A 15841-nucleotide genomic window follows, 5' to 3' on the forward strand; every position below is an offset into this window, starting at 1 on the left:
TAGATACCAAGAACATGCAAATGGACCTTGTAGAAGTGGATCAATCTTCCATTTACTTAGGTATGTATTTTTAGGCGGATTTTCAGAAAATAGGGCTAGGGCTTAACAGGTTAATTGTCTCAGGTGTGTGCCAGGACAGTGCCAGGACATCAACCTCCTCCCGGTAGGCCTTCTAATTCTAATAAGAATCTGTTTTTAATTGACATGCCTGGTTAAATAAAGGTTAAATAATAAAAATAATAACAAATAATAAATGTGTCTCGAGAGCTCGGCTGCATCGCCCCCTCGAGAAACTACAGCATGGCGTGGCCTCCAGCTAGTGTCTGACTGACGATGTGCCATTTCTGCCATTTTCTAAAGCCTCTCTTTATGCACAATGACAAGCGCTGGAGCTAGCTAGCTACATGCTAGCTACATGCTTATGATGGAAAACATAGACAAGTGCTGGAGCTAGCTAGCTAGCTACATGCTACATGCTAGCTACATGCTTATGATGGAAAACAGACAAGTGCTGGACAATGTTCCCTCAAATTTTTTTTCGGTCTGAGCAAACACTCAAACCTCCTGAGCAGACATCAGCAACTACTGAGCAACATACGTCACCTGCCGATTAACCGGTTAGTTGATAAGCGGCGGTTTGTAAAAAATCTGAGAATCTTAATTTCCCTCAATGTCTAACATAAAAATATATACATTTAGCTGATACACAGAGAAATAATACAAAAAGGCATATTATATTCCTTAATCAAATATTTATTTGACCATTGATTGACGATACAGAGCAAAGTCCTTACTTTGGCGGCGGCGGTGTGAGTCGTGTCACTAACTTTTGTCTTTTTAGGAGGCTGACTCGTCATTATTTTATTAAGTGAATTATAATGCGACTTCAAGGGTGACCATATTGTGATTTTTTTTAAAGAGGACACTGCCTTCAGCCTCAAGATACTTAATGATACTCAAAGTTTACTCAAAGATGCCTTATCATTATAATATATTTAAGGTATGCCTCCTCTGTATGGATATAAAATTATTGTTTATATTATTTTATATAACAAAATAATATCTCTCTATAACCAAAGTTACTCAACATGCTGTATTATGACTAAAGTAATCTATCTGACAAATCTCAAGAAAATAACTAAATCAACCTATGACAAAATAATATATATTTTCAAGTCTTACTGGACAAAATAAATAACAAGACAAATATGAAGTAATGTTCTAAATAATACCTCTTCTGTATTAGAAAATCCAGCTTAAAAAATATATCTTTATCTTTTTTTATAAACTTAAATTTTTTTATTAAACATTTATAGACAAACAACACGACATATACAATAACATCAACAACACTATTAATCAGACATAAATAATAAATAAAAAATTGTAATACCCAAAAGACGAAAAAAAAAAAACTGACTTAAGCAAATAAAAAACATAAAACAGTTGTCATACCTTAAACCAAAATGAAATTAGAAAACATTAAGTGTGTGACATGGGTTCAGAGACCCTCTTTGAACCTCTTTCCTCCTTTACCCTTCGCCCTCTTGTGGTGTATTTGGTTCTTCCTCTGTGATGTCGTTTTCGTTCCCCTTGTAATCCTCCCACTTACCCCATCTTTCTCCAAATTTCTCTTCCTGTAACCTCAGCATGTGTGTTATCCTCTCCATATCCTGTATCTCTTCCACTATTCCTACCCATTGTGCTATTATCGTGGGTCTTCCTTGTACCACAGTCTCGTTATTGCTTTTCTGGCCGCTATCAACATTATCTTTATTAAATATTTGTCCCCCCCTTGTATTCCCTCGTGTGTCAGGTCTCCTAAGTAAAGCACCAGTCCTGTTTGTGGTAATCCGTATCCTAATATTCTGATCATTGCCTCCCCTATCTCCTCCCAATACCCCTTCAGCTTCTGACATCCCCAGAATATGTGCGTGTGATTTGCCCCCTCCTTCCCACACATCCTCCAGCATGCTCTTTGTGTTGGTGTATATTTTCCCTTCAGCTCTGGGGTTATAAAGAATCTGATTATGTTTTTCCATCCAAACTCTTTCCATATCCTCGATCCTGTTGTTGAATGTTGCACCTCGCATATGTTCCCCCATTCCTTCCCTGTTATTTCTATCTCTAGCTCTCTCTCCCATTTCTCCCTTATGTAATCGGTCGTGTGTCCCTTGCTGTTCATTATAGCCCGGTATATTGCTGATATTACTCTTCCTTGCCCCCCTTCGTATGCCCATACTATCATATTTTTTTTTTGATCAAATCTTTTTATTATTAATTACACGAAACAGGACAACACAATAACCACAGTAACAAAAAACATAACTTCACAGGAGAATAACAAACAATAATAATACAGAATAATAAATTATAAAGACAAAAGAAAAAGAACAGCGTCCAACCTATCAAATACAGATGGCAATTTCAATAACAAAAATGTCTTCAAACATGCCAACCTTTCCCCACCTTTACAAGTGGAGTGACTTAAAAGATTGTTTATGAGAGTGTTGCCGCAGATCTATTGTAGATAGCCTAGGTCCCTTACACATGTTCAAGACTGCCAAACTCGCAGAAGGTAAAGTGTAAGAAGAAAGAAATTCTTCCTCCAAGTTGGTTAACAGGTCAATCAGTCTGCCAATATTAGTCCCTAGGGGAGATGGCATGTGAATTGACATATAGCGCAGAATAGCTAAATACCTACCCCCCCTAAAATCCCCCCAGTCAAAGTTAAGAAGGACAAGACAGGGGTGCTCCAGTAGCACACCATGTTACCGCGCTCGCGCGGGACTCCGTGCTGCGTCACGGATCTGGTTGACTCCGAGTTCGATTCCCGGACCCGCCGTCATGCTTGACCAGGAAAGCGATAAACGCTAAAAAAATAAAGTTTTAAAAAAGAAGGACAAAACAAAAACCAAGGCAGACAAGACATTTCCTCCTCCCCCTCCCCAGAGACCGCCGGACCCCCCCGATCAAGCGCCCCAACCCCGCTCAGCCGCACACGGCGGTCTTTACCTTCTCAGCTGCTGCGAACCACAGGTCAATTCCAGCCTGCCCCACCCCGATCACCCGGGCCGTGGATATCTCAAGATAAATCACATCCAATAGAGTTAGGGACCAGTTAATCATTGTAAGCTTCTCAGGCTCCTTCCATCTCATTGCTATTAGCTTCTTCGCTGCTGTGACGCCCGCTAGGACAACCCTTTTCAGTTGTACGGACGCGGGTAGTGTCGTTATATCGTTCAGGAGTAGCGTAACAGCTGTGAATGGGATAGTTAAGCCACACAGATCTGAAAGTTTGTCCGTTATTGACCTCCAGAAGCGGGCCACTGGTGGGCAATCCCAATACATATGCATATAAGTGCCAGTGGCCTTTTGAGAGCACAAAGTGCACCGAGAGTCGGTTATCAGTCCCATAGCAAATAGCTTCCTAGGTGTAAGATAGGTCCTATGAATATAATTAAAATTAATTTGCTGGTGATTGGGGTTGCGGGAAGATAATGCCACATTTGCCCAAACATCATCCCAGTCAAACTCGGGGTCCAACTCCGGGATATCCACACGCCAGATTGTATCCAATGATACATTTTTATACGTGGATTGAATTAAGAGCGTATAAAAGTCTGAGACAAACCCTCTGGATGTCGTCCTGTCCACTATGAGCCTGAGGAAGGGGTGTGGGTGCAAAGCTTGAGCCCACGGTACGCCATGCGCCCTCAGTGCTGACCTTAGTTGAAGGTAAAGAAAGAAGGACTCGCCGGGTAAATCATAAAATTCTCTTAAGTCCTGAAACGCACGGAGGCCGTTCTTATCATAAATATCCTCCAGAGTATGCACTCCCCTCCTTTGCCATTGAGGAATATTAACCGGCTTGTGCCCAACAAGTAATTGCTGGTTATTAAAAATTGGAGAGTCCAGGTGCCATGGGCATTTAACCCCACACGACCTCTGTACATTACGCCACGTTTGGATCACGTGAGTTATGATCGGTCCATACCTCAGCCGGCATTTCGAAATAGAGACAGTGGAGTACACTACATCCTGCAATCTTAGCGGAGATACCGCCGCCGCTTCTAAGGAGCGCCACGATACAGCCTCTACAGGGTCTAGCCAGCACATCAGAGGTCTCGGTGAAAAGGACCAGAAATAAAGTTTAAAATCCGGGATTGCGAGGCCCCCATCTTGTTTTCTACGTTGAGTAGTAGCCCTTTTGATTCTCGGGCGTTTGTTATTCCAGATAAACTTAGATACCATCGATTGTACCTTGCGCCAGTGGTCTATTGGAGGGGGCAGGGGGAGCATTGAGCTAATAAAATGTATCCTAGGCAGGATGTTCATTTTGATTATGGAAGCCCGGGCTTGTAAGGAGTTAGGAAGGGACGACCACCTGTCTAGATCCTGGCGTATTTTATCATAAGTACCCGTGAAGTTGTACTTAGTAATTTGGTTCAGCGTGGGGAATATCTCTATGCCCAAGTATTTAAAATGTTCTACTATGGGGATATCAGCTGGTAGTCGTACCGCCTTGGCCAGCTCATTAAGAGGTAGGCAGGCTGATTTGTTCCAGTTAATCTTAAAGCCTGACAATTTACCAAAGTCGTCGATTATCCTCAATAATTTTGTGGCCGACCGGGATGGGTCGTCCATGAAAATCAGCAGGTCATCCGCATAGAGAGCAATTTTGTGTGGAGTATTATTGACCATTATGGGGACGATGTCCTCCGATTGCCTAATAAATTGGGCCAAAGGTTCGAGGGAGAGCGCGAACAGTCCTGGGCTCAGAGGGCAACCCTGTCTAGAAGATCAGGAGACTGGAAAGAGTGTGGAACAGTTTTTGCCTGTCAGTATCATCGCAGACGGCGAGGCATACAGGACTTTAATCATATGAATAAAACTCTTCCCAAGACCCATGACCTCAAGTACCTTCCACAGGTATGACCACTCAAGTCTGTCAAACGCCTTCATGGCATCCAAAGACAGAACTGTGGATGGAGTTGTATTGTCTTTACTGTTATCGATTACATGCAACAGCCTCCTAAGATTATCTGCAGCCAGACGCCCCGGGATAAAACCAGTTTGATCGCAGTGTACCAATACAGACATAAATCTCTGCAGGCGACGGGCCAGCACCTTGGCAAACACTTTTAAATCGACCCCCGAGAAGACTCAAGGGTCTATAGCTACCACAATCATTGGGATCTTTGTCCTTCTTGAGAAGTAAAGAAATCAACGCCATATTGACATCTCTTGAGAACTCCCCTTGTTCGATAGCGTAATTGATCATGTCGAGCATCAATGGACCCAGTTGGTCCCAGAAAGCCAAATACACTTCGGGTGGAATACCATCCCAGCCTGGTGCCTTACCCCTCTGCATTTCAACAATCGTCTCCCTCAATTCCACGAGAGTAATCGGTCTCCCCAGTTCCTTGGCCTCTTCCTCAGAAATGTGGGGTATCTCAAGCCCGCCAATGAACGATTCAAATTTAGAGTCATCAAGATTACCCTCTGAGCTATATAACTGTGAGTAAAACTCTTTAAAAGTGTCATTGATCTTTTTCGAATCAGTAGTGACTGCACCCTGGCTCGTCCTAATCGAGGGGATATCCGAGAAATGATCATTTGAGCGTATTTTCATTGCCAATAGATGGCTAGGTCTGGAGCCGTGAAAATAGTAATTTTGTCTTGTCCTATGTATCAAGAACTCAGACTGTTGTTTAAGTATGGAGTTTATTTCTTTTTTGACTATCTTACGTTGTGTGTTTAGTCGTTCATTATAGTTAGTTTGCAAGGACGCGTATAGATCCGCATATAATGATTCCAGTCCTTCTAGCTTTTTTGACCGGGATTTTCGCAAATTGGAGGCAAATAGTGTGACATGACCCCTGATAAATCCTTTCAATGCGTTCCACAGGACCCTAGGGTCTTCTACTGTGCCAACGTTGATCTGCAAAAATTCAGCTAGTTTACTCCTGAACTCAGAACAGAAGTCATCGTTCTTTAGCAAGGTCGAATTAAAACGCCATCTGGGAGCTCTTGCGGAGAGCCTGCCAAATGTTGCCGTAAGGAAAATCCCCTTGTGGTCTGAGAGAGCCAAGGGAACCAATGAGACATCGAAACTATCAAACATATTAGGGGACGCGAATGCATAGTCAATTCGAGAGAAGCTTTTGTGTCTGGCTGACAGGTGAGAGTAATCTTTGAGGGTGGGGTTGGATAAGCGCCAAAGGTCTGTGAGCCCCGTGTCCTTGGCCCACATCCTAAGGGCCTTAGAGGCCCGTTTTTGGTCGCTCGTTTCAGAGGGCCCGGACCTATCCATCTCCGCATCCCAGCACGCATTAAAATCGCCACCCACAATGAGAGCGTATCCATTAAGTTCCAACATATTCTTCGTGATTGTATTATAGAACGCTGAATCAAATGTGTTAGGAGCATACAATGCTATTATAGCCATCTTCCTATGCAAGAATTCAACTTTTGCTATAGTAATCCTTCCCTCCGTGTCCGACCATACATCCAAGACTTTGATATCAAGGTTACGTCTTGTAACTATGACTACTCCTTTCGTCTTATCATCGGCTGAGGATGAGGAGATAACGTGATATTGCCGATTTGCCAGTCTTGACACGTCACCTACCAATAAATGCGTCTCACTAAGGAGAGCAAGGTCAATATTTCTCCTCTTCAATAGCCAAAGGACACTGGCACGCTTGTGTGGGGCGTTAAGCCCTCCTGCGTTCCAAATTAAAATATTCAATTTAGCCATGGTCGAGCTCGTCTAAATGCGTAGAGAACGTACCAGTGCAGCCAGGCTGAGTACAGAGGCGCCGATCCAGGCGGGCCCAGACGGTCAATCCCAGGAGTTCAGAGGAGGAACAATTACACACATATAAGACAACAGTACATAAAACACATAAAAATACCACCCCAGCTACAACCCCCCCTCTTTCTACTCTAAACCCTAACCCACCCGTCCTATTATAAGCCCCCCTATACCCACTCTCCAATCCCCACCCTATGCCCCATCCACTGAGGATGGTCATCTTCCTATCGCCCATACTATCATCTTTATTATTCCATTCTGTTCTTCGTCTTTGGCCCCCCTTATTTCTTTGTTGTAGTAGTCTCTAACCTGTAGATATCTGAAGTGGTCCCTGTTTTCTAGTCCAAATGCAATACCTCCTTTGATTTTTGTAGTGTCTGCATTTCCCCCTTCTCTATCATTTTGCATATCGCTGTTGCCCCCCCCCCCCTCTCCCACCTTCTGAATCCATGGTCTAACCTCCCTGGTTTGAATCTCTTGTCATGTGCTACCCATCTCAGAACCCCTGACTGCTTCTCCAATTTGTGTGTTTTTACTACTCTGTTCCATATGGTCAAGGTGCATTTGGTGATTGGATCTAATAGTCCCTATTTTTCTTTAAATAGTTCCCTATCTCCCACCAGAGCTTGTACCTTGTATCCCTCCCCTTCTTTTTCAATGTCTTTCCATCTTGCCTCATATCTGTCGTTACACCAGCACGTCACTGCTCTCAGTTGTGCTGCATAGTAATAATCTTGTAGGCTGGGTACTGCCATCCCTCCCTCTTCCTTTGGTAATTGTAGTGTTTTATATCTGACCCGTGGTCTTCTCCCCGCCCATATGAACCTCGATATCAGTCTGTCCCACTCCCTGAATTGATTCTGTGGTATTTGTATCGGTAGTGACTGGAATAGGTACAGTAACCTTGATGGTATGTTCATTTTAATGACCTCTATTCTTGAATTGAAGTCCAAGGGCATTACTGTCCATCTCTCTAAGTTTCTCTTGATGTTCTGATTTATCTGTGTATAGTTTGCCTCAAACAGTTTCTCCACCCCTCTCGTGATGTTCACCCCTAAGTATTTAATCTTGTCCATGTCCCATCTTATCCCGTACTGTTCCCTAATTTCCGTCGTTGGGGTATAGTTCCATGCTAAGGTCTGTGTCTTTGTCACGTTTAATTTGTATCCTGAGTAGTGGCCATATTCCTTCAGTAGATCCATCAGTGCCGGGAAGCTCTTGTCTAGTTGCCTCATGTATACTATCACGTCGTCCGCAAATAGGCCTAGTTTATATTCCGTTCCCTTTATCCTTACTCCCTTAATGTCCTCGGTCTGTCTGATCAGTTGTTCTATGAAAACGGTGAAGAGCGTCAGTGAGAGACAACATCCCTGTCTGGTAGCCCTCTCTAATCTGATTCTATCCGTCAAGCTGCCATTCACCTTAACCCTCGCTGTCGGTTCTTGATATAGCGCCTTGATCATCTTCATCGCCCTCCCGTTCAGTCCGAACCTCATCAATGTTTTATATAAAAATGTCCAGCTCACACTGTCGAATGCTTTTTCTGCATCTAGGCTAATCAGTACCGCGCTACCACCTTGTTTTTGTATCTCCTCTACTATGTGTAATGTCTTTCTCACGTTGTCCTGTGTCTGTCTCCCTTTAATAAATCCAGTTTGATCTTCATCTATAATGTCTGGCATAAACGTCTCAAATCTCTTTGATATTATCGATGTATACATCTTGTAATCCATGTTGAGTATGGACACAGGTCTGAAACTACTACATAATTCTCTATCCTTCCGTTCCCTTCCTTCGGTATCGTGGTGATTATGGCTTCCTTCCACGAGGGGGGCATTTTGCCCTCTTCCATCGTGTGTCTGAACGCCGCCCCTAACATGGGTGCTAATTCCGTTCTAAATGTCTTGTAGAATTCCGATGGGAATCCGTCGCTCCCCGGAGATTTGTTGTTTTTAGCTCTACTAATTGCCTCTTCCAGTTATCGTTCCGTAATTATTTTATTTAATTCTTCATTCTGTTCTTTCCCTATCGATGGTAACTCTAGCTTCTCCAGATATGCTTCTATTTACTCTTCTCCCGCTGCTTTTGGCTGTGTGTATAGTTTCTCATAGTATTCTCTAAATGTCCTCTCTATTTCAGCTGGGTCTCTCAATATTTCATTAGTCTTTATATCCCTTATTGTGTGTATCGTGTTCAACTTCTGTTGCGTCCTAATTCTCCTAGCCAACAGTCTGGTCGCTTTTGGTCCCCCTTCATAGTACGTTTGTTTCATGAACCTCGCTTTCTTTTCTATTTCCGTCAATAATTCCCTATTTATCCTGGCCTTTACTTCTTTGATTTCTCTGAGCGTTTCCTGTTCTTTTGATATCTGGTGTCTCCCTTCTAGCTTCTTCAGCTTCCCTATCAGATTGTGATATGTCTCCGTTCTGGCCTTCTTCAGCATTGCTGTCTTCTCCATCAATTTCCCCCTTATCACCACCTTCAGTGTGTCCCATAGAATGTTCGGATCTACCGCCCCGTTGTCATTTTCTTCCTTATACCTGGCTATCTCCTCCTTGATCTGACTCACCACCCCCTTGTTATTTAATATTCCTACATTTAGTCTCCAGATCGTGTTCCTCCGTCTCCCTTCTAGATCTACTGTCAGATATATGGCACTGTGATCCGATATGTCCGCTACTCCTATTCTGCTCTCCCGTACCCTGTAACTGTCCCCCGTCATCATCAAAAAGTAGTCTATTCTCGCATATCTCACGTGCGGGTGTGAGTAATGTGTGTATTCCCTGTCCATGGCGTGCATCCCCCTCCAAACATCTGTAATTCCCATTTCCGTCAGCTGAATATTCATATATCTACTGATTGGTGCCCGTCCTTTTCTAGTACTCGTGGTGTCTAGGTCGTGATTCAGTACTACATTAAAATCTCCCGCGCATATCAATATCCCTTCTAGTTCCATCACTATCATATCAAAAATGGTCTCATATAAATCCCTCTCACTCTCTGGGGGTGCATAAACATTTACTAACGTAATCATTTGACCCTCCATTTTTCCCTTCACCAGAACAAACCTTCCCTCCTTGTCTCTTACTTCCTTGATCAATTCAAATTTGACTGTTTTTGATTAACGTGATTACTCCTCTCCTCAGGTTCCGTTTAAAGGAACTATAGTATGCATTTTCATATCCGAACCTCTTCAGTTTCTCATGATCCTGTGCTACCAAATGTGTCTCCTGCAGAAAAATCACTTCCATCTCACTTTTTTTACATTTCAACATCACTTTGCCCCTCTTTATCACGTTATTCATTCCATTAACGTTTAACGACATCATTTTTATACCTTTAACCATTGTCATCTTTCTTCTTCTTTCGTCTGTCAGTCCCCCCCATGTCACATTCATTCCCCCCTCCGGTTGTAGCCTCCGCTCTCTTCACCGAATACATGTAATGATTAACATAAATAAAAAACATAAACTTTACATAAAGTGCTCCCAAGGCGTTCGGGGGGTCCCTGTGTCCCCCCCTGTCCCCTGCTGGTGGTTGAGGAGTAATTGCTCTCCTAGTGAGAGGCCTCCTCCTGACGGCTTGGGGGTTTGAAACCTTTACCCCCAACCGCTCGTCATATTTGTCCAGCTTTCTTACTGTTTTTATTGCTGTCGTGCTCCTGGTCAAAAGCGCTCTGTCCTTCATTCTGATCAAAGACCCCCATTTCCTAGGTCCCCCTCAATGCGGCTCATATGTTCCAATGTCCCTCTTTCCTCCCAAACCAGTGTGTGGTGTCTTCTGTGTACCGCTTTTTACTTTCTTTTCCTCCTCTCTATTTTCTATGTGATGTCCATTTATCCCCTTAATCCCTTCCAACTGTGTTACTCTCAGCGTGTGTCTATGTACTTGTTTCAATATGTTCTGTGTTCCGTCTATCATACCTAATTATATTTCCATTTATTTCCTCCGTCAGCCTGTGTATTATGTGTCCATGTATACGATATGTTCGTTCCTATATCCTGCCTCTACCTGGGAATGTGTGTTTATGTATATGTTATTTCAGTTTCTATATTTTGTCTCTATTTGGATAGTTTTTCAATCTCTTGTGCGTGTACTCATCCGTTCGTCTCCTCCCGCCTCCTCTCCCCTCCTTCTCCGTCTCTGGCCTCCTCGTCCGTCTCCGCCTTCGGTCTGTCACGTCTCACCTCGGCCTTCTCCTCTCTCCTCCCTCCTCTCCCGGGCCTCGATCTCCCACTCTGGTCCATCTGCGTGCCCCCTCCAATCTCTGCTGCAGGCTCCGCGTCTGGCCCTCCTGTCTCCTTCCCTCTCCGTCCTCCGCCATCTGCATCCCCCGTCGCCTCATCTCCTCCGCCGCCTCCCGCGCCGTCGCGTATGTCACCGTCCCTTCCTTCCAGTGAATCCTTAGCGAGGTCATGGGTGATTGGAATTTCATTCCGTTTTCTTTCAGAATTCTCTTCAGTCCCGCGTAGGACCTGCGTGTTATTGCCACCGCTGTTGAGTAATCTTGATCAAACGACAGTCTTTTCCCCTCGATTTCTATCTTCTTGGTCCACGCGGTTCTGAGTATCAATTCCTTAATCTCAAATCTCAGAAAGTTAATAATCACCGCCCTCGGAGGTCTGTCCGGTTTCGGTCTCGGAGCCAACGCCCTGTGGGCCCTCTGTATCTCCATTTTTTCCAGTCCCGTCTCCTTCAGTTGTTCCTTGATAAGCTCTTCCACATATTGGATCACCGATTCCCCTTCGACTCCTTCTTTCAATCCCCATATTCTGATGTTATTTCTCCGTGACCTCCCCTCCATGTCCGATATCTTTGTCTCCATCTGTTCTTGTTTTTGAATCGCACACGTTAACACCTCGTGTATCTCTGTGTTCCATTCCTCCATTTGCGCCATTCTAGCCTGTACCTCTGTTACGTTACTGTCCTGTTCCGCCATCTTCTCATCCACCCTTTTGATTTCTGTATTCATTTCACCTCTGAAGTCCTCCTGTTCCTTCCTCAATTCCTCCCGTAACTTCCCAATATAATTTCTTATCGTGTCCGAGTTCAGTTTCATGGTCGCCTGCATCGTGTCCAAGTTCAATTTTATGGTCGCCAATATCCCGGCCTGCATGAGCACGGCCCATCCTGGCATTTCCTTGTCCGTCTCAGCCGAGACTCCCCCTTCCTCCGCCTGCTCCTTCTAGGTCTCGCCTCGGGGGTTCTGCTCCATCGAACTCTCCTCTTCCTGTGAGTTCTCCATTTCTCTTTCCTTCATATTTGTTTTCTCCTCCTTCCTTCTCGTTTGCATCTTCATTTTTAATCACTTTTCGTCACTTTTCGGGTCCTTATTTCTCCGTTTTTCGCTCTTTTGACCAGGAGCCTCACCGCATGCGTGCTACTCTTCCGCTCTCATACCGGAAGCCCCCCATCTTTGTATCTTTTCAATGTAATGTAAATTATAAAACAGTAACCTCACAAAGATACTAATTTAAACGTGCACTATGCAGTTTCAGATTTGTTGCAATTAGTGTACTAAACTAATTTATTACACACATAATCCTTAGAATGATTGTATCATAACAAGCATCTTATCAAACCAAAACATAATTTTGGGGCATCAAAATAGTTTTCAATTGTTTTCTTTCTCTCTCTGTATAGCTGCATACTCAACTTTGCCATCAAACTCTCGCCTCGCACTGCTTTGTTTGTAATGTTTTTCTGTGTCCATGTGAGCTTTGAGATCGCCACCACTTTTATTAGACACAGAACCATATGGTCAAGCTTTGCACGCGTTGCACTCCGCTTCCAATTAGTCTCGACCGGGACGATAAATTGGGAATTTTCTCTGCAGTTAATCTGTAATGTACATTTTCGCGTTGGCATTGTGAGGACGGAGCCAGCGATGCTGGTCGGATCTGTCCGCTTCCTGCTCTGTTGTGTTGTGTGTGTCTGTGTGAGAGCGCAGTAGCGCCGCCCACACGGCACTGAAAGCGAGGCTTCTCTTGGTAACTTCACACGCAACAGGTTACCGTAGTATTCGGTGCAACGCGCCAGTCAATTTAACTACATGCATATTTTACACAAACGTTTCTGTGCGCGACAGATTTCAGATGTGCGCAGGAGCGTTTTGCCATGTGCGCACGGGCGCACCTTAGGGGGAACATTGGTGCTGGAGCTAGCTAGCTACATGCTACATTCACTATGAATTGAAAATGGGGGACCCTGATGTAAACAAGACGAAAGTCTTTCGCTGGTCTTCATCCCCTTAACAATTGTGTGTATTGAGTTGTACTGTACTGTACCCATTCTGCAATCTATTAATTAAAGTGTTCAATCAATCAATCAAACATGCTAGCTACATGCTTGTGATGGAAAACATAGACAAGCGCTGGAGCTACATGCTACATGCTTGTGATGGAAAACATAGACAAGCGCTGGACCTACATGCTACATGCTAGCTTCATCTTTTTGATGGAAAACATAGACAAGTGCTGGAGCTTCATGCTACATGCTAGCTTCATGTTTTTGATGGAAAACATAGACAAGCGCTGGAGCTAGCTAGCTACATGCTACATGCTAGCTACATGCTTGATGATGGAAAACGTTGACAACTTGTTTGTTTTTTTCTTCTTCTTTTGTGATCCTCAGGTGGTTAAAGTGAGTCACGGCACACAAACGGTGCCATTGGTCATCCCCGTTGTCCGTCAACAACCCTCGAACCAATCGGGTGCCGCCGGCGTGAGCGTCCGCGCGTCTGCTCGGCGCCCCGGGGGAGGAGGCGCGGAACGGGAGAGGACTCCAGAGCCGCGCGGCAGACTGTGTCTCCCCCCGCTGTACAGCCGCGTCGTCACCCCGCTGCAGGCCCAGACCTCCCTGCTCTACCTGCTGTGCTCCCCGGAGACCCAGCCCCCACCCCGCCTCCGCTCCATCGCCGGGGGCAACAGGCGAGGCAGGAAGAGGAAACAGTCGCTAGGGGCAGAGGAGGCCGGGGGGCTAAAGGTCAAATACAAACGGGTTCCGTTGCGGTTCTACGACCCGGTCGCCAACCGGATCCTGAAGACGGCCCCGAAAGCTGCCCTGCAGTCCAACTTCCCCTCCAGCGTCGCGGCACGGCCCAGGCAGCTGCACGTCAGACAGCTGTTCAGGAGCCTGAGTCCGGATCTGAACGCAGAGGAGAGAGATCCAGGAGGGAGGAGGGGGAGAGGAGGGGTGAGAGGGAGAGGAGGGGAGAGAGGGAGAGGAGGGGAGAGAGGGAGAGGAGCGGAGAGAGGGAGAGGTAGAGGAGGAGAGAGAGGTAGAGGAGGAGAGAGAGGGGGAGAGGGAGAGGGCGGCAGCAGGAGCAGGGATCGGGGGCGAAGAGGAGGAGGCTCTGCCTCTGGTTCTCTGAAGGAGGGGTCAATAGGGGTCAGAGTTCAAGGCTCGTCCGAGGCGGGGTCGTCGACCTTGACCCGACCTTTCAGCCGCTCTTCTCCATCCAGTAGCAGCCGCTTCCCTCTGGGCGCGCTCAGCGCGGACTCGACCTCTAACCCGGAAGTGGTCGGACAGCAGGGTAGCACAGAGGGACGAGCGGGAGGAGGAGGAGGAGGAGGGAGAGGAAGGAGGACTACCCAGCAGGAACCCCAAACCCCATCTCCCCCCTACAGACCCCGCCAGCCGGGCAGAAGGAGAGGGCCGCGTGGGGGGAGGAGGGACAAGATCGTCACCCGGGGGGCCAAGAGAGGAGCTGACCTCCTGCCCTCCAGGGGGGCCAAGAGAGGAGCTGACCTCCTGCCCTCCAGGGGGGCCAAGAGAGGAGCTGACCTCCTGCCCTCCAGGGGGGCCAAGAGAGGAGCTGACCTCCTGCCCTCCAGGGGGGCCAAGAGAGGAGCTGACCTCCTGCCCTCCAGGGGGGCCAAGAGAGGAGCTGACCTCCTGCCCTCCAGGGGGGCCAAGAGAGGAGCTGACCTCCTGCCCTCCAGGGGGGCCAAGAGAGGAGCTGACCTCCTGCCCTCCAGGGGGGCCAAGAGAGGAGCTGACCTCCCGCCCTCCAGGGGGGCCAAGAGAGCAGCTGACCTCCCGCCCTCCAGGGGGGCCAAGAGAGCAGCTGACCTCCTGCCCTCCAAAGGGGCCAAGAGAGGAGCTGACCTCCTGCCTTCCAGGGGGGCCAGGAGAGGAGCTGACCTCCCGCCCCCTCCGGTCCCCAAGGACCTCTGCTCGACCCTGCGGCCCAGGACAGGTGCCTCGCAGCGGGCCGTGGAAAGCAGGAAAGTCCCTGGCTCCAAGGGCCCAGCCAGGACGATGGGGCGCAGGGCCTCCCCCAGACGCAGCTTGAGGAAGAGGGTGAACAGATAGATCAGATTGTATGGAGTGGGATGATTGTAATCTGATTACAAAAACAGTGTAACTGTAGTCTGTTGAAGTTACTGTAAAAAGAAAAAAAGATTACAGGTACTTTAAAAAACAGGTGATTACTTGTTACTAACAAACCTGTTTGAATGTAAAAGTCAATTGTCCCTGAGATTATGGATGCAAACATAATTGTATATAATCTGAAGTAACTGTTAATTATGGTTGTTGATGATGATGATGATAGTAGCATCATTGAAATGCCAATCAACTTAGAACAAAGTAAAGAGGAGAAATTTTCTCATATTCCATGGAATTCGAAGGCAAAGTAATCCAAAAGTAATGACATTATTGAGTCATAGTAATCCAATGGATTGTTACTGATTACAATTTTTTTTGCAGGTAATCAGAAATCTGTAACAGATTATATTTTTAACATACACCGTAAAAAAAGAAAATTGCTCCCAATTTATATATTTGCAAGTGATCCTTTTGAGTTGTTATTTTGTCGTTCAATCAACTCAACAGCAGAGAGTGAATATTAAATATCACATTTACATCACTCCTATTTTAGTTTTTTACTTGGATGGATAAATGTGTCGCCTGCCCAGCCCTGTATTCAGGTAAATACCTCAGTTCAGCTGTTTGGTAAAGGAGGGGCTCAAATGCTCCTGAAAGCGAGGCCACACCCCCGACCACGCCCCCGGGGGG

At 46.0% G+C, this 15841-nt stretch overlaps 1 protein-coding gene across 1 annotated transcript in view; it reads left to right on the forward strand.

Annotated features, from left to right (window-relative positions):
• Positions 1 to 15136, forward strand: part of zdbf2 (zinc finger, DBF-type containing 2) — a gene marked incomplete at its 3' end in the record, with an annotated part of 68493 nt that extends 53357 nt beyond the window's left edge. Inside the window, exons 12-13 of the mRNA XM_084322070.1 lie at positions 13454 to 13933; positions 14195 to 15136. Of these exons, the coding sequence (XP_084178196.1) occupies positions 13454 to 13933; positions 14195 to 15136 (1422 nt within the window). The remainder of the gene's footprint in view (positions 1 to 13453; positions 13934 to 14194) is intronic.
• Between the last annotated feature and the right edge of the window lie 705 nt (positions 15137 to 15841).

This window comes from Notolepis coatsorum (genome assembly GCF_963971535.1).
Source record: "Notolepis coatsorum genome assembly, chromosome: 1".
Lineage (NCBI taxonomy): Eukaryota > Metazoa > Chordata > Actinopteri > Aulopiformes > Paralepididae > Notolepis > Notolepis coatsorum.